The following is a 26,439-nucleotide window of genomic DNA, read 5'->3' as shown; positions in this document are numbered from 1 at the left end:
ATTTATGGCAAACATTCCCTGCTTTTTAAACATATGTAAATATTTTCATTTCAATTATTTTTTATTGTTTTTAATTTACCTTTCCACACAGTAGCAAAAAATAATATCCACCAATCAATTAAATAAAAAATAAAAAATCAGATTATTCCGCTATAAACTAATCGTTATCAAAGATCTACCTGAAAAACAAGCCCAATAAAATAATGTAAAATAAATTAAAAAAAATATATTAACTCATTAAATAAACTACTAAATGTAAAGATATGTTAAATAATATATAAAATAAATAATAATAATAAAAAGAAATAACGTCGCAACATCTACTATGGTTTACATTAGCTGCGCTCTGATTGGCTGATTGAGAGAAGCGTGCTCTCCTATTGGCTGGCCGGAAAGGTACGCCTGTTTTCCGTCTCAGCGCCGCTCCGTCCGTCCTGAATCCAGCGGGGCTGAAGGTGAACCCGGCCTCTCTCTGTCTCTACCTGCCGCTGGAAGCACTCGCTTCTACTCCTCGCACCGCACCGGATCATCCGCTCTCTGTCCCCCTCCGTCAACGTCGAGCCATGTCCCTGTTCAGCGACGTCCCGCAGGCACCGCCCGTCGCCGTCTTCAAGCTTACCGCCGACTTCCGAGAGGACAGCCACCCGAAGAAAGTCAACCTCGGAGTTGGAGGTAACGGATGCTAATGCTAAAGCTAAGTTAGTTGGTCACCCAAACAGAAACCCCTGCCACCCGCTGAGTTTTGTTTGCTCATTTATTAATTTATCGTTTGTCTACACAGCTTCGTGTTTTCTAGGGGACCATTTTGTTTCCGCGTTGCCGCAGGGTAGCAGCTCTTTAATTTGACCTTCCCTGTAAACTAGCAGAGAAGCTAAGTAGCAGGTGCTCGTGTTAGCCGCCGTTGATTCTTTTGGCTCAATGTGAGGCGACCTGATTCCTGAAAATAAATCCGTGCACGGTCCATAAAATAGACAATAAATCAGCAGTAGACGTCCAGCAAATCAAGACATATAAGTAGGGTTGACCAGAGTGCTGTACGGAGACGTGAGGACAGATAAAACAACATTAAAATCAGAAAGCAAACAAAAGCGATCTTATCTGCAGACATCCATCCATCTTTCAGTACCTAACATTAAGATCATTGTGTGCCACTACATTAGTTGTGTATCACATCTTGCTTGGCAACTGTTGACGACCTTAATTGCACAACTGCAAGTCAGCTTAACTGAGGCCTGCATCAAACTATCACGTCTTGTGACTCTTGTCTCAGTAGCAGATGAATCTATTGGTTAAATACTGAACTGTGACAGAACATTCCCTTATAAATGTTATTCATATGTAATAAAAGATGCACTCAACCACTATGAAACATTACTCGAACTCCCATTTATTCTGTTATTCCTTAGTTGCCGTGAGCCGAGTGTGATTTAGTCACGACGACGTTTGCAGTCGATTACAGGTGAAGATGCATCTGCATCATCCTGCAGACTGAGGCTGTCACACGTACACGTACACGTACGTCCAAACCTGACGTTATCACAAACTACGTCAGTAGTCACAGCTGACCTGATGGAAACGTCACCACCACCGGCATCACTCGCTCAGTCATACACCGGGGAGGACACACCTGGGGCCACGGCCCAAGGACACAACAGACAGACCGGGGACAGGACGGAGTCGGTTACTGGACGGAAACGCAGAAAGAACACGAAACCAGCATATAAGAAGAACCCCAAACCTTCATTTTTGTGAATAAAACCGCTGCTAAAAGTTGCTTCCACGCACCTGGAGCGTAACGTTGATTGAAATGTACGTTGTTTTGTTCTGTAATAAGCAGGAACTGTCTGTTACTACCTCCCTCTGCAGGACAAACACATGTGTGATGACAGTTGTTGGTTTTGGGGCCGTTTCTCTAGTAAACGCTGCAGCGCGTTGACATTTGCGTGTGCGTATTTGGGCGTCATCGCAGCCCTTAAGCGGGACGCAAACCACCTCGCGCTGTGGTGCGTTTGTGTGTCATCGTCCTCGTAATGTTTGGTGAAGTGTAGTCGTTTAAAAGTAACTCATTAAACAGCCGCCTCTGCCCCGGCAGAAATGAATGCAATGAGGGTGAATCCTGCAGGATTGTTAAAGTTAACCTCGTCTGAAGGAACAGCGTGTGCTCTGACTGCAGCTCATTGTCACAACCAAACCGGTTTGACGTGGACGGAAAGTGTTTCCAAAACATCTTGTAGAAGGTGGCGACGGCTTTAAAGAGGCCTGAGGCTCATTAACGTCCGCTTATCTGTGTATTTATCCTCTTCTGTGTCTCAGTCATTTACACTTTCCTTCCAGGAAGTTTGACCGATTTAAAACCAGCTCTCGCGCTTGTTTGACCTCTTGTGTTTGTTCCCTTCGCGCCGCGGCGAAGCCGGACACTTGATACGGCTGTAGACGGGCTTCAGTACAGTGTGAGGGCGACTCGAGTTCTTCGGGTGTTAAATATGTGCGACGCACACTTTAGGCTTCGGGCTGGTCAGGGTGACCTTCAGAGGGTTAGAGACATGATATGAAGCTAAGTAGCGGTTTCCTTCTCTCTGTTTGGTGTTATTCAGACTCGGGACGGGTCCTGTCGGGTCATAGGATGGATTTTATTCGGAGTAACGCGTTTACACGCGCTTAAGTTCACCAGTCAGAGTCCGATTAAAGGAATAATTTAGTTTTTTTACGTGCATGTAAACGCACTGACTGAATTAGTTAGTTTTTCACCTGCATGGACGGACGTGAACCTCCAAAACGCCTGAGGCCAAACAGTTAAACTGTGCTTCACCTGAAAAGATGCAGACTCAGCGACCTGCAACAAGGGAGTTCACACCTGGAATTACATTAAACAACTAAAGACACATAGCATTTTCTTAAACACCGAGAAATGTAGCGTGTTTGTTAGCCTGTCAGACCAGAGCTGCATGGTTTACTGGTGCTTTTTCCCGTTATGTGAACTTTTAATATACCAGCACACCGGTGCATTTGATTACACAGCGTTGGGAACTCGAGACGCTGTTTCAAAGACACGTACATGTTTGTCTTGTGGCTTTAGGACTATTTGAGGAACTATTTTGGTCGTATTTGCTCTATGCCACTGTTTTTATTATGATAATTATGTTGTGAATTTTATTTGATGTTGGCTAATTCATTTCTCAGTCTTAGTTGTATTTTATCATTTAAATTAATAATTTGTGCCTTAAAAATAAAAAAGGCACAGTTTTTTTTTAACGTTCTTAAAGCACTAAGGTATCAGATGAAACCTTAACGGCCCCCATCCTTAACTCAGACTGGAATAAAATGTGTCCCCTCCAGCTTACCGTACCGACGACTGCCTGCCCTGGGTGCTGCCGGTGGTGAAGAAGGTGGAGCAGCTGATCGTGCAGGACGAGAGCCTGAACCACGAGTACCTGCCCATCCTCGGCCTGCCCGAGTTCCGCTCTGCCGCCTCCAAGGTCGCCCTGGGAGACGACAGCCCCGCCATCGCAGAGAAGAGGGTGAGACATATGAACGGCTGGAGCAAAACTCGAGTTTTTATGTGGAAATAATGAGGAACTTCCTGGTGAAACTAACTGATGCTGCACTTCTGATCTCTGTGGATCTCCCTCACTCTTTTGTTTAAGTCCTGGTCTGAATGCGCTTCCTGTTTCCTGCTCTCAGGTGGGCGGAGTCCAGGCTCTGGGCGGGACGGGCGCTTTGAGGATCGGAGCCGAGTTCCTTCGCCGGTGGTACAACGGCACCAACAACAGATCCACCCCCGTCTACGTCTCAGCCCCCACCTGGGGTGAGTAAACTGGAGATTACCTGAAATGCTTTAGCGCCCCGAGACCCCGCGTCCTCATATGTGGACATTAAGTTTTAGGTTTGTTGGCGGCTTTATATTCTGCTTCGTGTAGACCCGTTGTCCTCGAAAGTGGACGCTTTAGTCTGCCATCTAGTGGTTGCAGAGGGTCGGTTCACTCGTTGGTGTGAGAACATGACAGCGTTAATTACTAAATGGGTAAAACCTCGTCAAATTCTACGGTTGTAACTTGTTTATTTGTGCTCGTTAACTCTTCTAGTTCGATACGACGCACAAATTTAACACATTCTATCAATAAAAAAGAGCAGCAGCATCAAGCAATTTTGCTTTTGCTCGGCCACGTGTCATATGTTCTTACGCATTCATGACTTTAATATAATACATAGTGAAATAATCCCCACGTCCACATGTGAGGACGTTTTTTTTTTTTTTTTTTCTCCCAAAAACAACTTCCTGTTCAAAGATGATTTTATTCTTCTTAGGTCCTAATGATCCTTTGAGAAAGTAAAAATGCATCACAAACATAACCAAACATCACAAACATAGACGTCTTTACGTCTTCTTCGCAGAGAACCACAACGCTGTGTTTGCCGACGCTGGCTTCACAGACATCCGGCCCTACCACTACTGGGATGCTGCTAAGAGGGGCCTGGACCTCACTGGGCTCCTGGACGACCTGGAGGTGAGGGTTTAATGGCCCCGTCACACAGTTAAGACCTTTCTGTCACAGTTACTTCTGTGGACTTTGAGCAAAGACGGAAACTAAATCTAATAATTTCCCCCCTTCATGTATTTATTCATCAGTTCCACCAGCTAAACCTTTTTTTTTTAACCCTTTAACTCGTATATTGGACAGCAGTCGGTTTTTGAACCAATCAGAGCTCTGCACACGAGTTGTGTTTGTGCAAATGCCACATTCAATATGTCATTTTCTTCTGATTTCATTGATAAAAGTCATTATAGGATCCAACCAACACATTTATTCAGAACCAAAAAAATTTACCCAGCAACTTCTTATTTTTTAACTCTGTGCCAACTTTGATTCCCCCAGAACAAAACCACTTAGAGTGACTCTGACTTTTGTGATAGAAACGTCAGAGTCTTGGCTTTGAAAAGAAACCAAAACCATGAATGAGCTTTAAAATGTTCATGAACCAGCATTTAGTTCACTTTAATAAACTGTTTACTTACTCAGTTCACTTTGGGTTTGTCCTCAATAGGAGTTGTTTTGCTTTTTTTTTTGTTTTTTTTTAAAAACCCCACCAACATCAGATGTAAATGACTCGTCCTCTCGCTCCACAGAAAGCCCCAGAGTTCTCCATCTTCGTCCTCCACGCCTGCGCACACAACCCCACCGGCACCGACCCCACGCAGGAGGAGTGGAAGAAGATCGCGGAGATCATGAAGGTAAAATGTCCGATGTGAACAAACCCAGGCCGCGCTGAGGTTCGCTTTAATCCGGATCGGACCACGTTTGGTTTGGAGGCGGCCGCGGGTCTCGTGTGACCTCGTTCCTTTGAGTGAACGCACAACGAGTCCCACTAATTACAGAACACATACACAACTTGGGTTAAAGGTTTTAGCCTCAATCAATGTCCACAAATCATGAAGCCTTGTTAAAGTATAATGTGCTGTTAACTTACTAGATACTGTTACTAGATAAATATCAGCAATGTTTATGTCATTAAGTTTATGTCATTAAAATACAAATATATAATAATATTAATCATCTAAACACACACGGTGCGACTGCATCTCTGTGAGGTTTGGTGAAGATGGAAAGGTCCGAAAAATGAAGCAGTAGGAAGAGAAGTGAAGAGATGCCATGTCAGTTTTTTAGGGGTGACCAGACGTCCCAGATTTCTGGGGACAGTCCCCATTTTGGATGACCTGTCCCCAAAAATATCTCCAATCTTAGCTTTTTATGAATGAGAAAAAAGATCTTGCGCGCAGACTACAGTTATTACGGTAGCTGGTCGAACATCACAGACATAGAAGTTTAAATATGAACAAATATGTCAGAATAAATGAAACTATATTTGCTCCGTTGATAACGTTTAATTCTTTTCTCTTTTATCTCCGAGCTATAAATGTCCCCAGATTTCCACATCGGCAGGAAAAACCTGTTTTACTACTATTATCAACTCATCATCATCATCATCATCACAGTAAAATAATCCATCCTCAGTCCGTCTGCTGCATTAATTCCTCTGAACCAGTAGAAAATGTTGCGAACACGTGATTATACATGAAAAAAATACGTTTATATACATTTTTGCTCTTAACGTGTGCTTTCAGTGAGAGAAACGACGGCAGATTAGTGTTAATACGCGTACTTTAATATACTTTAATATACTTTAGTATACTTTAATATACTTTAATATACTTTAGTATACTTTAATATGCTTTAATATACTTTAATATACTTTAATATACTTTGAGATGCTTTAATATACTGTAATATTCTTTAATATATTGTAATATGCTTCAATATACTTTAATATACTGTAATATGCTTCAATATACTTTAATATACTTTAATATACTTTAGTATACTTTAATATACTTTAATATACTTTAGTATACTTTAATATGCTTTAATATACTTTAATATACTGTAATATGCTTCAATATACTTTAATATACTGTAATATGCTTTAATATACTTTAATATACTTTAATATACTTTAATATGCTTTAATATACTTTAATATACTGTAATATGCTTTAATATACTGTAATATGCTTCAATATACTTTAATATGCTTTAATATACTTTAATATACTGTAATATGCTTCAATATACTTTAATATACTTTAATATACTTTAAGATGCTTTAATATACTGTAATATTCTTTAATATACTGTAATATGCTTCAATATACTTTAATATGCTTTAATATACTTTAATATGCTTTAATATACTTTAATATACTTTAATATACTTTAAGATGCTTTAATATACTGTAATATTCTTTAATATACTGTAATATGCTTTAATATACTGTAATATTCTTTAATATACTGTAATATGCTTCAATATACTGTAATATGCTTTAATATACTTTAAGATGCTTTAATATACTGTAATATTCTTTAATATACTGTAATATGCTTCAATATACTGTAATATGCTTTAATATACTTTAATATACTTTAAGATGCCACTTGAAACCAGGTTGTGCAGACAAAGGCGTTTGAGTTGTCTACCTCCAGCAGCTGTGTTCATTTGTGCTCAGAGATTAAAGCTGTAATTCATTCTGCTGTTGTCCGTCTTCTCTCTTCCAGAGGAGGAAGCTGTTTGCGTTCTTTGACTCCGCCTACCAGGGCTTCGCCTCCGGCAGCCTGGAGAAAGACGCCTGGGCCATTCGCTTCTTCGTCTCCGAGGGCTTCGAGCTGTTCGTCGCTCAGTCCTTCTCCAAGAACTTCGGCCTGTACAGTGAGTGCACGCGGCGGTCACGTTAAAAGGCCCAAAATAAAAGAAGAAGTGCAGGACGTTGACCTGACGCTCTTGTTTCGCTGTCGCCGTCTCCAGATGAGAGAGTGGGGAACCTGACGGTGGTGGCGCAGGACAGCGAGAACCTGAGCCGCACCTTGTCCCAGATGGAGAAGATCGTCAGGACCACTTGGTCCAACCCGCCGTCTCAGGGAGCGCGCATCGTCAGCAAGACGCTCAACTGCCCCGAGCTGTTCGCAGAATGGTACGGTCCCGTGGAAAAACGCTCCCTCGGGTTTACTTCAAGTTAAAATCGACATCAGTCCATCTTCCTGACACGTTGCTAGGCGAGTCAGTGAACGGTGTTAGATTGCACAGAAAAAAAAAAAAAAAAAAGTATCGTAGTAGCAGCTGTTTCAGCCTCTTTTGTTTTTTTTTTGACACCAGAGTCATGTGATCGTTGGAGGAACCTCTGAGGAATCTACAGAGATGTTCACACGGCCACAAAAAAACAAAAAAACAAAAAAAAACACGGGATCATTTTGGGATCTACACTCTATGTCCAAGAGTCACATGCAAAGATGGAAACCGCTCATGTTAGCGAAGGTTAGCGCAGACAAACCGGCCTCTGGCTTGAAGCTACGAGCTCGGACGTTAGCGCCGGGGCGTGCTCTGTTCACCTGACTTCATGCTAGGCTAAGCTAAGCTAAGCTAAGCTAAGCTAAGGGATCTAGTGAATGTGGAGGCCAGGTCAACGCCTTGTGCAGTCTTGATTTGAATCGACATTAGTCCATCTTCCTGACACGTTGCTAGGCGACAGGTATCGGTAACCGGTCCTTTAAGAACGGGAAAAAAATACAAACTTTGTCCAAAAATGGTGCCTTTTTATTTTTAAGGTAATTTGTGACGTGGAAGATGATTCATTTAAACAACATATAAATACAACTAACATAATTATCGTAATAAAAACAGAGGCGTGGGGTCTGGCAGGTTAGCAAAGACGCTACATTTCTCAGCCTTTAAAAAAAATAAATAAAATGCTATGGGTCGGCAGAAGTTTGATGTAATCCCAGGTGTTACCTGCGTTGTTGCAGGTTGCTCAGTCTGCATCTACAGCCAAACTTTACAAGTGTTTGTCCTTAGACGTTTCGAAGGCTCGTTTCCATCCATGCAGGTGAAAAACGACGTAGCGTCGACACAGCAACAGAGCTAAGGGCGCTAAGCTAATTAAACATCCACCAAAACCTGCATTACTTTCTGTCTGGTTACTAGCATTAGCATCACAACCTGCACATTTCCTGCAAATCCAGTCTGGTGAGACTGCAGCAACATTAATAATGAGGAGACGCGTGTGTTCGAAGTCACACCTCATCCTCCTCTCCCCCTCTCTGCAGGAAGGCTAACGTGAAGACCATGGCCGACCGCGTCCTGTTGATGAGGGATCAGCTGAAGGCCAAGCTCCAGGCTCTGGGGACCCCCGGGACCTGGGACCACATCACCCAGCAGATCGGGATGTTCAGCTTCACCGGCCTGAACCGTGAGTGGGAAAACACAACACGACACGACACAACACGAACCTGCTGCAGGGATGTGAGGATGCACTCGACTCACAGTTACCGCAAAATTATGACGCATTTCTGAGGCGGGATTTAACTTCAAAACACAAACTATGCAGTGAATATTTAAATATATATTTAGAAAACAGTTCTTTTTATGTGAACTCGACTAGATTACGCCCTCTGCTGTTTAAAAAGGGGCATCACAACCCATTTTTCATCTGCTGGTTTGAATCGTCGCACATTTGTGTTGTTGTATCTATTATTGGCATTTAATAACATTGTTAACGTCCATGAGGAGAACTTGCTCTAAAGACTTGACAGAAAATGGGAAATGTGCACTGGCCGGCCACTTTATTAGGTACACCTAGTGAAAGATCGGATCCTCTTTAGTCTTCAGAGCTGCCTCAGTTCTTGGTGTCACACTTTCAACCAGGTGTTGGAAACATTCCTCAGAGGTTTTGGTCCATGTTGACATGACAGCATCACACAGTTGCTGCAGATTAGTCGACTGCTCTGTTGGATTCAGACCTGGTGCCTGTGGAGGCCGTTGGAGTTTCCTCCTTGTTCTGATGCTCGGTTTGAACTTCAGCAAGTTCTCTCGATCTCTTCTACATGAATAAATGCTTTGAGTTGTTATGTTGCGATCAGCTATTTGTTTTAACAAGCAACTCTACAGGTGTACCTAATAAAGTGGCGATAAAGTAATAAACTAATACATTTTCTGACATATTTCTGTGATTTATGGTAACATTTAAGGATGCACGATAACTTTTACTGATAACCGATAACTTTCTGCTTCCAAAGGCCGATACCAATACCGATACCGATACCGATAACATATCTGAAGATAAGAAAGACAAAAATGAACAAATAGTCTTGACTCTTAAAATGAAGATGTTTGTTTTTTCAGATGAATAACAAGCAAACATTTGTTAAAAGATCAGGGTCAAACCAAACTATTGGATATTTCAAATGAACATCACCAAACAATAAAGGCCTCTAAGCCTGAAATACTTTGCATCAGGTTTAAAAGTAAATAAGGTGAAAAAGTGCATTTCACAAGGTCTAAAAAATGAATAATGCATTGACACAAGTCACAATCAAACATTTCTATGCTGGTTCATTGTTATTTCTCCCTCTCTGTGGTACTTTCTTTAACATTTATTGCACTCACAGCGAACATTTATATATGTTTATATATTTACAAACGCACGCACATTGTGATGCATTCACGTGGTGACAGAAATTCCCCATGTCCCGGTTTGTGTAACATCCAGGGCAATGAGTAAAATACTATCAGTCAGTTACGACCAAAATTATAATTACAGTTTATAGCGAGTTTTTTTTTCCGACACGAGGGAGTAACGCACTTTTTCAGTCAGAAGGTTGTTTTTCCGACTATACTGACGCCACTTGAACGCAGCATTCACTGCAGGCCGTGTAGACGACTCGCACCACAGTGCTGACAAAAATATGTATTATGTACGTTATCGGGCCGATAAAACAATGATATCGGGCCGATAAGTCATGTTATCGGGCCGATAAGCCATGATATCGGAATAGTCATTTATCGGCGAAAGTTATTATATCTGACTATCGATGATGCTAATTCCTGATATCGGCAATTACCGGTCCTCGCTAAAGGAACATTCGACCCGTAGATCAAAAACAGGAAGCAACCAAACGACTTCACTCCGACGCCTGTTGTGCGGCAGGTAAAAACCTCCATCAGTTAACAAACCTCCACACTCACTGTGCTTTACTGTGTGCCACAGCTAAACAGGTGGAGTTCATGATCAAAGAGAAGCACGTGTACCTGATGGCCAGCGGTCGCATCAACATGTGCGGCCTGACCACCAAGAACATCGACTACGTGGCTCAGTCCATCCACGACACCGTCACCACGGTCCAGTAGAGGGCGCCGCTCGTCTCCTGCCTCCTGTTCGCCACAGGAAGAACCGTCATGTCTGCGCTTCCCTCCCCCCCTCCACCACCCCTCCCCTCCACCCACTCCCAAATGTGGCCCATACTTGCTTATCTGCTCCTCTGATTGGTTAAACCGCAGCAGGGATCTTGCACTTGAACCAGTGGGATACGGTCGTAGTTCTCTCCTCACACAAAGGTAAAATAAGTAAAATAATGAGTTAATAAAACCTTGGGAGGTGCAATGCTGCTTGTGGGAGAGACTAGAACGCACACAGCGACGTGTCGCTGCAAGCACAGCTCAATAAAACGAATATATATATATATATATATAGAGGTTAACATGTCTTTTATGCTGGTCCCATCATTTCTGAACTGTTTCTCTGTGTGAAATCCAAAATCACAAGTGTATGTACGTATGAAATAGCTGTTTAAATTCTGAAATCCTCGCCTCTGAATATAGAGCAGCTTATATTTTGATGGTGTCTCGCCGAGTAACGCTCCACCCTCACTACTGTACCTTATCCACGCACATGAAACACTCAGCCCAAGCTCGAATTAAAATTCACTGACACTCCAGTAGCTGTCAGGAAACAAAAGAAGAAGTTAGACGTTCACCACGTGTGACTGAGCCTCGGGTTCAAACCCGGAGATAAACGCGGTCAGACGTTTAGTTTATTAGACGTCCCACGGCTCAACGGAGTCACGTGTTCCCGCCGTGAAAACACTGTTTAACGTGTCCCGTTGGAAGGAGGAGGTTTAAACGTTTTCGTCCGTGACCGGGTTGAAAGGTCCCTTCAGGCCTCACGTCGTCATGTGTCAAACCTCGATCTTTGTGCGAGTTCAGCCACTAAGTTAACAAACCCACTTCGTGTGCCATCCGTGAACAAATGTCACTTCTCTCCTCTCACGTTTGTGTTTTGTTTTCGTGTTTTTATGTTTTTATGTTTTGTTGTTTCCATCCCTGCAGTGTCCTTATCATGTTACAGGAAGCCTGTGTAAAAGTGGAGCCGTTCTGATCAGAACCTCTGAGCCACGCAGCCACAGTCCCATTGTGTGGTGTTGTTTGTGATTGCACACAACAGTGTACTGTATGTGTTCATACTGAAATAAATTATAAACCACACGTACGAAACGTTCTCGTCTCTGGAAGCTTTATTTATTTCAGTAAATCTCCCAGTTCCAGTTCAGTCAGAAGTCCCTTGGGGGTTGTGTGTTAAACGAGGTGTTGTTGTGTTGTCAGAATGACCACAGGTTTCTGTAATAAGCTCAGAGTGGACACACAGTTTAAACTGCAGCTTCCAAGGAAAAGGAGATTGATTTGAATAAGATAATGATTAAAATAATTAAACTTTAAGACTCTTTTAAAGCTCTGCTGAACAAAGGAGTCGGTACGAGTCATTTATTATATTGGTGCCGATACCACAGGTTACTTTTCCGATCCGATACCGAGTAAAATTCAGGCTGATGTCGGCGATACCGATCCGATACCTCGTGCAAATAAAAGTAGAGTATTTCAAATCATAGATTCATAGAAAATACACGACATGAAACTATTTTATTTACTTTAAACTCTGAAGTACATTGAGGTCGAGGCCTCATTTACTGTGTAGCCGAGTTAATATCATTTACTGTGTAGCCGAGTTAATACGACAACAGAAAAAACGCAAAATATGTGAACATTAAAAACTGTAAAATAATGGACCATTAAAATAAATGATTGTTTAACTGTTAATAAAATGAAAACTCGACCCTGTTCTCTCCTCATCATAAATGTCTCGTATTCTATGTTGTGGTTTAACCTGAGTTTGTGTTTCACAAGGTTTGTTGTGTTGCCACAACTCAACAGTTTAGTTACTTTCCTCTGAGTTCCTACATCACCTCCGATGACTGAAGTATCAAAAGTATCGATATTTTGATTTGAGAATCGATTTTAGAGCATAAATCCCTGGTATCGTCAGCCTGGTTCACTCTGTAACAACTCCACCCAAACACTAGTTGGCGCTGTCACCGTTTTTGTTTCTACCTCCTGCTTCACTTTCAGCAACAGAAACTGTTACTTTTGCTGAAGTTTCACTGAAGAACAGTTTCCAAACCTCCTCAGTTAACCTTCCCTCTGTGAGTTCTGTCCTTATTGATCCAAAACAATCAATCCAAAAATTTCAAAAAATGGAGAAGCAGCCGGAAATACTGAAGAGGAAGTCACTGCTGTTGTGTTCTGTGTCACCACAGTGTGTAGACGCTGGAGTCTATTAACCTATTAACTGAGGTCCTCGACGTTTTTCAGGACCCAAACTGATGGAGAGATGAAGTAGGGACCCGCAACCTGTTGCTACTTATAAATACGCATTATTATTAGCATTTTGCTAATCCTTCATCCTTTACTAAAATATGTTGGATTCAAGTTAATGTGTATTTAAAGACATTTAAATTTAAAAAAGAATCACCACCTGCAGTGTCTCTGTGGACCATCCAGGGGTCGCGGGCCCCCTGTTGAAGACCTGTGGACCGTCTAGGGGTCGCGGGCCCCCTGTTGAAGACCCGTGTGTTGGAGGACGAAGCTGTTACTGTATTTTCATCATCTCAACGTCAACGATGACTTGGTTTCTCTGCGACACTCGACCCAAATCCCACTTTTTTTTTTTTTTGTTAATGGGTCCAGTTACAGCCGAGCATCAGATTTTAGTGTTAACGTAACACAACTGTGCAGTATTTTGTCGTTACATGAGGTGGTGGATTATTACACGTTTAGCGCTGTTGTGTCTTTTAGCGCAGCAGTAAAGTTCGGTGTAAAAGTGATAGAAGTGAAAGTAAAACACATTCAAATGATTAAAGGTTTTAGTCTCAAAATCAGGCATCAGGCATAACATTATGACCACCTCCCTAATATTGCGTAGGTTTCCCCCGTATTGTTAGTGGATCATCCCACAGATTCTAGATCAGTTTAGGATCTAGTTTTTGTGTTTGTCGGTGTCGGGCTGCATCTCGCTGCAGGTGAAAAGCTTTTTCCCCCAAAGAACCTGCAGCCTTTCTAGATAATGTGCAAAAATAAACGATGGACACGTGAGTGAGCAACAATCATCCAAACCTCCACCACTGGCTGTTTGTTATAAATTAATCTTTTAGCAGCGTCGTGGATCCTGTGTTTAAAGGTTCACGCCACCAAAGATGTTAATTGTTTTTCAGTAGTGTCAGCGTCAACTAAAATACTTCGTCTTTCAGATGAACCTACGAACAGACTGTGAACGTAAATGAGGACAGTAGAGTGTTGAAGCTCACTACATCGTGGGACTTTGTGTCAGACGTTCTACCGGCTCCTGGAAGCAGAGGTGATGCAGAACGAAACAAAAAGAAAAGAAGAGACAAACAGACTGAACTAGCGGACACCGTCCTGCAGCAGAATCCATCACTGTCTGCTTTGACCTCAGAGGACGGAGCTGATTGGTCGGTGCTCCGATGCACCAAAGTGACTCAGCAGGTTTGATGTATTGCACCCAGGAAGGACGGAGGGAGAACGGGGGGAGAACGGGGGGGGGAGGCTGCCTCTTCCATCAGCCAATGGGCAGAGCTGAAAAAGGGCCCCTCCCACTTTGTCATCCTCTCGTTCTCTGACTGATCGATGGCAAAAGGCCGTCGACGACCAGCGTTTGTCACCGATTCAAAGCTGAAGCTCGTCTCGTCTCTTCTCTCTAATAAACCCATAAAACAAAAACAATGACGACAAACACGAGCAAACCCTGCTCCTCAATGCAGACGATGACGCGAGGAAACGGAATTACATTTTGTCTGGCTTTTATTTAATAACCTCGTCTCAGTTTTACAATCACACATGAAACTCAAGACGTCTAAGTGCCTTTATTTCCCTGAATCCCTACTTTCCTCCTCCTCCTCCTCCTCTCGCTCCGCTTTGCCGCAGAGGCACAAATCTGATCCTGCAAACTCGGAGAGAGACGGAGCCGCGCCCGTACGTCCCCCCCCCCCCGTCCCCCCTCCGTCCCCTCGGCGCCCTGCGGACAGAGACACCTGGAGCACAGGGACGTCTCTGCTGCGTCTGGACGTCCTGCACACGCCGGTGGACATCAGGGGTCCGGTTAGGTTTCAGCGCTGCTCTCATATACAAAAAACAAAAAGAGCAAAAAACCAAATGCAGCTGTGTCCACATCGTTTCGTCCTGTTAAACTGAACAGTCTCGTACTTTGTCGGGCAAAGACCCGATTTACATTCACACGACGCCGCAGCCTCAGAAATAACCTTCAGCATCACGTTCAGCTCCACATGCAGCCGAGAGGCGAACAACATGTGCAAACACGTTGCGGGAAACATTCAGCGACTCCGTTCTCCAACTCAAACTCTGTGCAGATTAACTCAGTTATTTATTTATTTTCTAGAAATCTGATTAAAAACATAAATTAAAATGAGACCATGTGAAATCAGCCTGTGACCGGCTCCGTAGATGTTGGTGTATAAGCGAGTGGAGCCTGAAAAGCGGCTGAATTAATCAGCCTGATATTATAGCGCGTCAGTAAATGTCCCTGTAAGTGAACAGAGACACGGTTCTGCGTTAAGAAAAGACTCGGCTCCTGGAACAGGAAGAGATTTCTTGAATCTATGTTCAGCTCAAATGTGTGTTTGTTTGTTTTTTACCATTCACATCTGAGCCGCAGTCTGACGCACGTCTCAACCAAAGACAGCAACAGGTATGTGAATTATTTTATGAGCTGTAAAATACTATTCAAACAATACAGGGGGGAAGCAGATGAGAGACTCCTGGATACATATTAAAGCCAGCTAATATTTTACCAGCACGCCTTGAGTAAGTTAAACAAAAAAGTATCGTAGTAGCAGCTGTTTCAGCCTCTTTTGTTTTGTTTTTTGACACCAGAGTCATGTGGTCGTCGGAGGAACCTCTGAGGAATCTACAGAGATGTTCACACGGCCACAAAAAAAAAACAAACAAAAAAAAACACAGGATCATTTTGGGATCTAAACTCTATGTCCAAGAGTCACATGCAAAGATGGAAACCGCTCATGTTAGTAAAGGTTAGCACAGACAAACCGGCCTCTGGCTTGATGCTACGAGCTCGGACGTTAGCGCCGGGGCGTGCTCTGTTCACCTGACTTCATGCTAGGCTAAGCTAAGCTAAGCTAAGCTAAGCTATGGGATCTAGTGAATGTGGAGGCCAGGTCAACGCCTTGTGCAGTCTTGATTTTAGTTGTTCCCAAAGTGTTTTTGTGTGTCTGTGTCAGGAGCGTCGCTGCTATGGGGTGGGGGTGTCTGGTCTGGTCTGGTCTGGTTTAGGTGGGTGGGGGCTACATGTCTAAGTTAATGAATGTCAGGTCCAAAAGTTTCCTGAACTGCCAAAAGACCGTTTTAAATGTCATTCACTGACCCCCGTCGCTGGTTTTAATCTTGTGGCTGATCGTGTGTACGTGCGTTCGTCACCACTTATTCTTGAAATCCATCGTTAATATACAGTATAATATCCAACGCCCAGTGTAACGTCTGAGCTAAACGCTGAGTCAAACCACGCGAGTGGTGACGACCTCAGCGAACGTGTAAATGAGTCGTTTAACGCGTCTGGTCCGTAGTTTCTAGATCCTCAGCACGGAAACACAAAAGCAGGAGGCGGACGGCTCCTCATCAGGCTGAAAGACTCCGACTCGGCTCATAACCACCGTATAAATAACTCAGTTTGATCCCAGACGTGGTGATTGTGTGTGAGGGCTCTGGACATGAATGTGTTCACATGTTAGATACAAGAAAAGAGTCTCTACCGACCTGAAACTCACCTGAACATCAGACATAAAAAATAGTGAAGCGCTGTTACGGTGCAGACTACGACAGGCTTAGCTCGACAAACCTCAACGCAAATGGCCGCACGTCTGCTCCCCCCCCTGTGCACTCTGCAGCGGCGTGTACAAAGCAGCAGCGTCTTTGGTGTCTCCCCTCTGTTTTTCCCGCGAGTCGTCCCCTTCGGTTCCACCGAGAAGAGATCCCGTCCGTTTAAATGTGCAAACGTCAGCGCAGAAAAATGTGCGTGTGCGGCCGAGCTGAATCGAAAAGCCAAGGAGGAAAAGCATCGGAGAGAAAGAAGCTTGGAGAGGTTGTGTTAATGCGCGATCGCCTCTGTCCTAAGATAAAAACGGCGTCTTCCACCCACGTGTCCCGGTTCTCCACGTGGGCGTGTGGAGAAGTGTTTTCAGATAAAACTCTGAGAGCTGCAGTTCAGCAGCCACGTCGTCTTTTACAAACAGCTTAAAGGACCATCAGGTGATGGAGCGTCCGTGTCCGTGTCCGTGTCCACTCCGCGGCGTCGCTAGGTTTTCACCAGCGGCTGCTCTGAAATGTCCTCCGGCGTCTTGTCGCCCTCGCGGGATTTTTTCCTCTTCTTGTGGCCTGAGGGGAAAAAATGAGACGTTGCATGTTACGGTCGTGCTTTGTTACGCTTGGATCGTCTGACACTGAACACCTGCGCTGTGGAAAAGTCGGACTTTCTACTCAGAAAGTCGTAGACTCGTCACTTCCCCCAAGTTTAGTTTTAACTTGATATTTGTTATTTGTAATTTAATCCGTTAAGAGTTTATTGTACATTTGCCTGTTCTATTTCTTATTTCTAATTCTTGTTTATAGCTTCTGGAAATATAATTTCCTGGAGGGAGTCATCCCACAGGGAGTCAAAACTTAGACTTAGTTACCAAGATGGCCGCCCCGTGTGTAAACAGTAATTAGAAGCTCCTGTAATATAACGTTTATTAGCTCTTCTGATTCGTTTTTGTTGCATTAAATCAGTCGTACAGACGGGATTTGTCCACATACGTACGTTCAAATGCTGCCACAGTGTAATTTAAGTTTTTCACGTGTTATATGGGAACTACAAGTCCATGTCACGCTAACAACGGCTAAAAACTTTAGCCTGGTAAAACCAAAACAGAGCCAAACATCACTGTGACAAACTGTGATTAACAGTGTATTTTTTCTTGTGCAACTAAAACCTTTGAGTTGTCTGTTCACTTACAATGTGTGTAACTTAAATAGCATAAACTTAGTTTTACATTATCATACTTTTTACATTATAGCAATAATATTAGTTTATATGTATATTTTTTTAAATAATAATTTTTATATCAGTTTTAAATATATATATATTATTTCATTCTTCACTAAAAAAAATGTAAATATTGAACACACAAAGTTTCCACCAAGTTCTATTTGGATAAAACTAGAGCTTTCATGGACGCAGCCGTCTACTTTCTGACTTCTGTAACTCAGGTGTGACGTCATTCCCAGTGCCGACCTCCGACCTCCGGAGGTAAATGGAAGGCACCAATAAACCGTATAAAGATGGACATAGAATAGCTCCTCTAAAGTGAAGCCAAAGCAAGTAGAGCTCCCCCTGGTGTCTGGCTGCTGTATAGGTCATAAGCTCCGCCCCCTCCATGTTAGTGGGAGGGACTTGGTCGGAACTAAAACACTAAAATACACATGAAATACATTTTTTTCCAGGATGGTTTCTGTCATTTGGGTATTTAATATAATGGTGACGTATGTTCAAATGTCATTTTTTTTATTAGATAACTTTGTTTTAGTTATTTGACTCCACAGGATGTGACGTCGTGATGACTACAAGCTGCCATGTGTGTAGATATAATTACATGTATAATCATTGCTTTGTAACTGAGCGTAGTATGAATCAAACTAAAAGACCAGTGTGTCTAGGTACGTACAGATATGTACAAATGATTCATTTTCTAGGATAAATAAGTCCACAAGTATAACATTTCTAGCTAATTAGTTTAATGGGGTTTTCTCTTTATCTACTTTCAGGACTTGTGTGGAAATGATGTTTTTTTAGTCATTTTAAAGCAGACGTACACTATTTACCAAAGACCCTTTTCACTCAAATGAATCAATAAATAAATAAATAAATGGATTTTGTTTTGCAGCTTCATCTTCTCCTTAAATAAGAAGAATTAAAAATGCTTGAAAGATGAAGCAATAAAGTCGCAAATACAAACCAAACGTTGCATCATGAACTAACAACTTTGAATTCACTGAATTTAAGTTAAACTGAGACATGGCTCGGACTATGTCATAGTTTTTTCTGCGACTGGCTGGAAAATTGGTTCATAAGCTACATAATCTATGAGGAGAATACAAACTAGGCAAACCCACAGCACTAATGCATGTTTAAGTAGGAGGCTATGTGGCTGAGTTTTAAATGCAATGTGTGTGTGTGTGTGTGTGTGTGTGTGTGTGTGTGTGTGCGACTGACTGAGTTTGAGCAGCAGCTTCTTGCCCAGTGTGTCCTCTGAACCGCTCAGCGACAGACTACTGATGAAAGGGGACGTGTCCGTTTCCATGGGAACAGAGGCCATGTCTGAGAGAGAGAGAGAGAGAGAGAGAGAGATTTTCATGACCCGACAGTGATGAACTGCTCTTGTTTCTGTTAAGACGTGTTTCCACTCCGCTTCGGGACCAGGACCTTGTGCTCGGTGCGTTTCCAGTGCAGGGACCAGGGTTTAAATTTAGTTCTGAGGGAAATTATTTTAACCTCAGTCCAGAAAGTCTCTATTTGGAAGATCTCAAAATTAAAAGTAGGAACTTCAGGACAGTGATTCTGTGACCTGGTGGGTCACAGGCCTTTAAAATGTTTTTTTTTTTTTTTTTTTTAAATCAACAGTGTCATGGATTCACAGTCGCTGGCAGTAGGTGACATACGCCTTTTAACACCATAGAAGAAGATACGCAATGGTTGTTTACTTCTGTTTACATCATGTCCTGATTTATCATTGCGAAAGTGCAGTTCATCAAGTGGCCACTTGAGGCTCCAAAACGAGCAAATCCCCATAGACCCGCATGTTAAAAAGCCCAACTTTACATCATTATTAAACATGTTTACAGCCATGTTTACTATTATGGTCTTATTGGTTTATTTCGCTATTCATGACAACTATACAGGGGGTGATTTTTTTTCTCGTTTATTTTTTATTAAGGTTTAAAATTCTGCATAATTAAGGGTGCTTTGAGGTACAGGTGGTAGCCTGAGCTAGCAGGTAGCAGGGAGTTGGGTAGGCGGGTCTCAACACCCGACATGAACCCTCATGTCCATATTTGGAATATTTCAGTGCGGGTGGAGTAAAGCTCATCCAACATGGCGACTACAGGCTCCGCCCACTTCAGGCGTCATTTTTAAGGTTCAGAATCCACTGGGTTTGTCCACAGTAAATACAGTCAATGGGTGAAACACATTCGCAGCACAGATCATATGATTTGGATTTCATGTATTTTGCATGAAAGCACCAACTGAGTCTGTTAAAATAATAATATATAATCTCAAATTAATTTGAGAAGTTGAACATTTCCTTTGCTTTGGGTCGCGGTTCGTCACTGAGGGGTGATGGTGGCTCTTGAAGTCAGACCAGTTGAGAACCACGGCTTTAGGGGGGTGTGGCACAGTGGGGATTGGAGGACTGCTTCACTTTTTTTTTTTCTCATGATCAGATTCCATAATAACTTCCAGAGACAGTTTTGTTACACTTGTAAATCACTTGTCAAATACATTATATGGCATTGTTGTGAACATAGAGTTTTCTGCATTACTGCCACCTACTGGATGGGAGTGGAATAGGTTGTTGTTATTGTTGTGTAGTCAGGCTATATGATAAATGAGTCTTTAGGTTAATTAGAGAAGTTCTTGGGACTTTACATGGAAACACATTCTTAGACAACATGTTAAATTTCTGCACCTGAATTGAGGAATGAGTTAGTTTATGTAAGAACAACAATATATTTATTAAATGGAATATTCTGTTTTTAGTCACAGTATTTACCACATTGTCATCGTCATGTCGTTATCTTCTTATCTGAAAGCAGGATTTAGATGAAGTTACGAACCAGAGTGAGCGTCAGTCTCAGATCTGTCCTCCCTGATGTACGGGATCTCATCCATCCTCAGAAACACTGAATCACTGGGACTCTTCTGGCCGTCTGACTTACTCCCTGCAGCCCACAAACACATACACGCACACATCATAAATACACGTGATACATTTGAGATGATAAATTATTAGGCAACAAATTCATCGTAAATATTTTCTCATATTTTCAGATATCCTATATATTTGGACTGTGGGAACCATTTCTCAAATTTTGGAAGATTGTGGAGGCCCCAAAAAAACTGTTTACATTTATTCATATATTGAAAATCAATTCACCATAAAATCAAACCCTTACAAAACGAGTTCACACACTTATAAAACAAATGAGTGCCAAGCAAATGCTTCTGTATTCTGCAGCGTTGTTCTAAATCTGATGCCAGCTGTGACATTCACATGCTGTAACACCTGTGACGATGTAGATTTTAAACCAATCAGCAATTGCCGTGTTTCCATTACCCCTAGAAATAAAAAAACTGGTAATGGAAACGTCTACATTTCAAAAAACCTCTCAAATATCTAAAGCTAAAACATTTTTACGCTCTCATGAGGTGTTTTTTCAGACGTATTGATATATAAAATTGCCGCAAAAGTGCAATGGAAACACTTTTTTCGTATTTCCCCCGTCAGAGATGACACAGGGGGTCATGTGACCACTTCATTTGAAGTCAGTTTCCTCAAAGTGAAGACACAGAGTTACAGCCCATTCATAAAACACCTTTCATTGGAAACACGTACAAAGAGCAATCATACCTTTTTGTATTTTCAGAAATATCGCTGTTATTTTGAGAAGAACCTCTAATGGAAACACAGCTAATGATTTTAAAGAAGAGAAGGGACTAAACGCTGTAGTTATACATCATGTGCACATTGACAGTATTTGTGTAATTGTTCTCATTGCCAGTAGGGGGAGACAAACTTTCCCAATGGAAGCTTTAAGTTTAACGGTTGTTTAAATCAACAGTTGGATGTGTTTAACCAACCAAAGCAAAGACTCACTAAACTCAAACTTCCACTGCATCTAAGTTTTAGCTTTTTTTTTTTCTTTTACTCTAAAACCCTAAAACTGAATCATTTGCAAAGCTCAGACTGACTCTCATGAAGCCGTCTCTCAGCTCACAAACCCACACATCATCCCATCATGCCACTGATATTCAGTTTGTCAGTTTTCTTATCACTCTACAAACTGGCTGTCGAGTTTCTGAATCATCTGATCAGATTTGTTTGCCTGCTTCTGATAAATGTCTGATTAATGTCTAATTATAACATACATCAGTCTGAGCTGTCAGCCTGTGACTCATACTTACGGACTATCCGGTTCCTCTCGTTCAGCAGCGAGGTGCTGGGCGGGACGCTGGACTGCTGCCCTCGAGCTCGGGCCGAACTGGGTCGGCTGGGCCCTCGGGGCGGGGGCATGAGCGTGGTGGTGGTGGTGGCGGTTGTGTTTGTGGTGGTGGTGGTGGTGGTGGTGGTGGTGTGCTCCGGAGGCATCAGAGTGGCTGCGTGGTCCGTGGCCGGAGGCTCCGGGGTCGGGCTGTTGCCTTCTGTCAGACGAGTGTCAGCGTCGGGAGTCTGAGGGGAGGTGTCCATCCTGGTGGCCGTCACTGCGTTCTGGTAGTGGCTCCGGGTGATCTGACAAGGGGAAGAAGACTCTTGTGTTAATCCATGCCGTGGGAAAATGGATCTATCTGCATGCACCCAGGCAAAACAGAAGAGCAACTGAGAACTTCAGTTTTCACGGTCAGTTAATGGCGTTTTCAGGTGTTACCTTAATGATCTGCAGGTGTGTGAGCTGTCTGACAGAGTAGTCCGGTAGGTAGACGTTCCCCCCTCCGTTCAGCTGGCTCATGCTTCCTCCGTACAGCATAGACTCTGAGTGGTCCAAACCACTGCTGCGAGAGGGGGATCTGTGGACTGCAAGAAAGTCAGAAGTAGTGATGTGTGGAGCGATACTGAGTATCGATACTTCCAGATCTTTAAGCTCAAAAATAATTCTCAAATTAAAATACTGTGGGACCGTGAAAGTCGGGGATTATTAAATCAGTGCAGTGTATAATCCAACATTTCCTGTAACTGGTGGAGGTAGAGCAGAGCGCTGTATTAATTTAACAAAAATGTGGGTGAACTTGATAGATATTATGGCTCCATGTGGATCCACCTTTGGACCGTACAGATCAGACTCTGGCTCCAAAGGCACAAGATCCCCAAGAAAATAGCATCAGTTTGGTCAATGCAAGGAAGTGGGGACGCGTAGTCCATATTTATATACAGTCTATGTTCTTCACTCACCAACAGTGACGTATGAATAAGATTTTTTGGTTAATCTGATTTGTTAATATCTGCAGACAATGTATTTAAAAAGCACAATGTAAATGGTGAATTGCTGCATCCAAGGGAATGAGTTCCTTTTCTGCTTCTTCTTCTTCAAGAACGAATTTATTCACGTTAAATCTGAACTTAGATATGAAGAGGATGGGAGGTTGGCTTTTATATTGTGGTCTGTAAATGCTGGCATGGCTGCAGATAATAAATTAAGATAACATTTTTCATTTTAGGGTGAAATCCTAAACCAGGAGCAGTTTAACTGAGGGTAAAGCAGCAGTTGTACCTGTTGGCATGATGGCAGGTACTCCAAAATAAGAAAACGCTCCATTCTCAAACTTCAGCGCCTCCTTACCGAATTCCACCTCAACTCGACCCTGAAAATTAAAAAAAACACAACTTCCATCAGTGGAAAAAATAGTTTTAACTAGATGTTCCATGTTGACATCATAGCTGTGGCTAATTACTGGTTAATAACTGGTTAATAACTGGCTAATTACTGGCTAATTACAGGTTAATAACTGGCTAATTACTGGCTAATTACTGGTTAACAACTGCTAATAACTGGTTAATAACTGGCTAATTACTGGCTAATTACTGGTTAATAACTGTCTAATTACTGGCTAATTACTTGCTAATTACTGGTTAATTACTGGCAAATTACTGGCAGCTACCTGCAGCACCAGGATGAAATAGTCCACCGGCTTGTTGCGTTGGAAGAGGAAGTGCTGCGACGCCCTCTTGTTCTTCTCATCAAACTTCAGTTCCTGGACCACGCTGGGATGTTTGATCAGCCTCAGCAAGATCTTCTCAGAGATGTGAGCTGGTTTGAAGGGCTCCACCTCTGAAGGAGGAGGGAGGAGAAGAAAAAAACAAAAAACAAATGTGAAAACCAGGCTTTTCATGTTAAGCCCTGATTAATGCACTTCCGCCTTTGATGTGGAAAGAAGAGAAAGCGACAGACGCTGACTACCTGTGGAGAGGAAGCGGTGCGTCGCCAGGAGGAGCTGCGGAGAAATCTTCACTTTCATCTCGTTCTCCGACAGTTTGAAGATGGAGAAGTCCTGCTGCTTCCGCTCGTGGTGAGAAACCCGGCGCTTCGTACGATTGTCAGCTGAGATGCACACAAGTAAAAAAAATAAAAATTAAAAAAAAGAATGAGATCAAATCAAACCGCCCTTTTTAAATCCTGTCAGAGCACCGCCGCACACATACTGTAGAGGTCCGTCTCATCCAGGATCTCCGACTTGATGATTTCCTCTATGACGTCCTCGAGGGTGACGATGCCCATCACCTCGTAGAAAGGGTCGCCCTCACCCTCGTTGTTCACGCGCTGCACGATGGCGAGGTGGGACTTCCCTGCATGGACGGTTCAACGGTCAAAAGTCACGTCATCGTCCCTTCAAGGCAATGTTTATGACTTTCTATGCCTGCATTTTCACTTTTCACTTCATGCATTTACATTTCAAAAGTTTTGAATGTCATTCTTGTGCATGAACAGGCAGAAAGTAAATGCCCAGAATTCTGCAAATGAAGCAAGAATGAGAAAGGCTTTCCACCATCAACACCTCACGAAGCAATTTCACCCGTCATACAACCTAATCCAGTACGTATTTTACGTGTATTTATTTATTGACTGTCTTTTTCCACGAGTGTTTTTCTTATGTGCGACTAAGCTACAGTGGCTCAGGTGGTAGAGCGGGTCGTCCAATGATCAGAGGGATGGCGGTTCGAATCCCGCTCTGTCCCAGTTACGGTCGTAGTGTCCTTGGGCAAGACAACTTACCCTCCTTGCCCCGTGTGAATGTGGTGGTGGTCGGAGGGGCCGTTTGGCGCACATTGGCAGCCACGCTTCTGTCAGTCTGCCCCAGGGCAGCTGTGGCTACAAGTGTAGCTTACCACCATGTGTGTATGAATGAATAATGGCTTCTGTAAAAGTGCTTTGGGAACCATTCTGTGCGTTGAAAAGCGCTATATAAATCCAATCCATTATTATTATTATTATTATTTATAATTTCCCCTTGTGGATAGAACGCAGCCATCACTGATACACACTGTAACAAGTCACAATAAGACCAACCTTTACTTGTTGGTTTAGTTATCTGTAGAGGTGGGACAGTGGAAGATGTATGAATAAGTGAACAGGGGCTTTTAGAGAGGCCGAAACGTCATTTCAGTACTTCACCATAAACTGCGCGAGTTGATTATTGACATGATTCAGTTTAACACGTTTTAGTGACGTCTCAGACTCCTCGGCCTCAGATCCAATTTACTCTCATTTTTCTGTAATTCATGCAACACCTCAAAAACGATAGATTTGAGCTTTGAACGCGTGACTCGCACTGAGTGGGAGTGGACCTGATGCTCAGGAGAAGGAGCTGAATGGAGTGGGTGGAAACCAGCCAGGATTAAATACAAGAGGATGCACAAACGCAATCCATCACGTGAAAGCAGTCACATCCGGAGTCTAGTGTTTTTCTTGTTGTTGATGATGATGACGAGCATCTGTTTTACAAGAAACCTAAAATCACCCTAAAATCTGGAGGCGTTTCCAAAGATTAATTCAGGAGCAGCTTTTGCAGAGGAGCCGGCGGCGTCTTAAGTCAGATTTGTTCAATTCATGATGGGAAGGAAAACAAAAATGAAATAACAGGAAGAAAAACTGTTTGCTCTGATCTCAACATGCGTCCTAGCGGCTAACGGGACGCCGCCGAAGTCACAGCTCTACTTTCAGAACATGAGTTCACGTGAACAAAAGGACACGCATGAATGCACACAGTCGTGCGCGCGCACACGTACACACACACACACACACACACACACACACACACCGATGGTAAACAGAGTGGATCCTTGTTTGCAGCTCCTCCTCAGGCAGCCTGGCCCCAAATCAACTTTCCTGCAGAGATTCTCTTCTTGCTCCTACACCCTCTGCCTGCCAAATACTACCTCACACACGCACACACACACACAATGCACAAACATCCGCAAACTCACACGATTCTGGCAGGGTGGCATTCAGCTAAATAGGTCAGGCACACACACACACACACACACACACACACACAGGGAGAGGGAGGGGGAGGCTCGTGTGGGTCTTTTCGAAGGAGCTTAAAGCACATTTAAGACGTTTAACTATGATTTTTCTCCTCGTTCTCATTGTTTCTGGTGTTCGTGACTCAAAGACGCCACTGTTTTTTTTTTTGTTTTTTTTCAACTGCATCATTACACAGACAAGTTTCGGAAAACAGTTACCAAATATCCAGACATTATGACCAGCTTCCTTCCTTGTGACTCATCAGAGAACGGACACGGGCCTTCGGAGGGCGTCCAGTGGTTTCTGGCTACATAGTGTTGTGAGTCGAGGGCCTTTGGATCCTCTGGGTTGAAGATCCTCTGTGGATCATCCCACAGACACTTGATCAGTTTGGGATCTAGT

At 42.9% G+C, this 26,439-nt stretch overlaps 2 protein-coding genes across 2 annotated transcripts in view; one reads left to right on the top strand and one right to left on the bottom strand.

Moving 5' to 3' along the window:
• The first annotated feature begins 408 nt into the window (after positions 1-408).
• On the top strand, positions 409-11,877 carry LOC125002077 (aspartate aminotransferase, cytoplasmic-like). The gene is made up of 9 exons (XM_047577279.1): positions 409-672; positions 3,337-3,518; positions 3,682-3,805; positions 4,393-4,505; positions 5,126-5,230; positions 7,113-7,263; positions 7,360-7,525; positions 8,655-8,797; positions 10,595-11,877. Exons 1-9 carry the CDS (start codon positions 564-566, stop codon positions 10,732-10,734), a joined length of 1,233 nt encoding a protein of 410 aa, XP_047433235.1. The 5' UTR covers positions 409-563; the 3' UTR covers positions 10,735-11,877.
• Positions 11,878-13,920: 2,043 nt separating this feature from the next.
• LOC125001655 (metal transporter CNNM4-like) overlaps positions 13,921-26,439 on the bottom strand; it is a 35,940-nt gene continuing 23,421 nt past the window's right edge. The window contains exons 2-10 of the mRNA XM_047577252.1: positions 24,216-24,359; positions 23,974-24,114; positions 23,675-23,844; positions 23,287-23,377; positions 22,447-22,592; positions 21,986-22,310; positions 20,638-20,742; positions 19,016-19,120; positions 13,921-17,139 (exon numbers count right to left, since the gene is read on the bottom strand). Of these exons, the coding sequence (XP_047433208.1) occupies positions 17,060-17,139; positions 19,016-19,120; positions 20,638-20,742; positions 21,986-22,310; positions 22,447-22,592; positions 23,287-23,377; positions 23,675-23,844; positions 23,974-24,114; positions 24,216-24,359 (1,307 nt within the window). The 3' untranslated portion in view covers positions 13,921-17,059. The remainder of the gene's footprint in view (positions 17,140-19,015; positions 19,121-20,637; positions 20,743-21,985; positions 22,311-22,446; positions 22,593-23,286; positions 23,378-23,674; positions 23,845-23,973; positions 24,115-24,215; positions 24,360-26,439) is intronic.

The sequence above is a fragment of the Mugil cephalus genome, chromosome 2, assembly GCF_022458985.1.
Source record: "Mugil cephalus isolate CIBA_MC_2020 chromosome 2, CIBA_Mcephalus_1.1, whole genome shotgun sequence".
NCBI classification, from domain to species: Eukaryota; Metazoa; Chordata; class Actinopteri; order Mugiliformes; family Mugilidae; genus Mugil; species Mugil cephalus.
The sequence above is the reverse complement of the archived record's forward strand: the minus strand, read 5'-3'. Positions and strand labels throughout refer to the sequence as shown.

Bases quoted from the DNA above. Each gene is read 5' to 3' on its own strand.
- LOC125002077 (XM_047577279.1), top strand. From the start codon at position 564: ATGTCCCTGTTCAGCGACGTCCCGCAGGCACCGCCCGTCGCCGTCTTC. The intron at 673-3,336 runs GTAACGGATGCT...TGTCCCCTCCAG, and splicing joins AGTCAACCTCGGAGTTGGAG to CTTACCGTACCGACGACTGC. The intron at 3,519-3,681 runs GTGAGACATATG...TCCTGCTCTCAG, and splicing joins CCGCCATCGCAGAGAAGAGG to GTGGGCGGAGTCCAGGCTCT.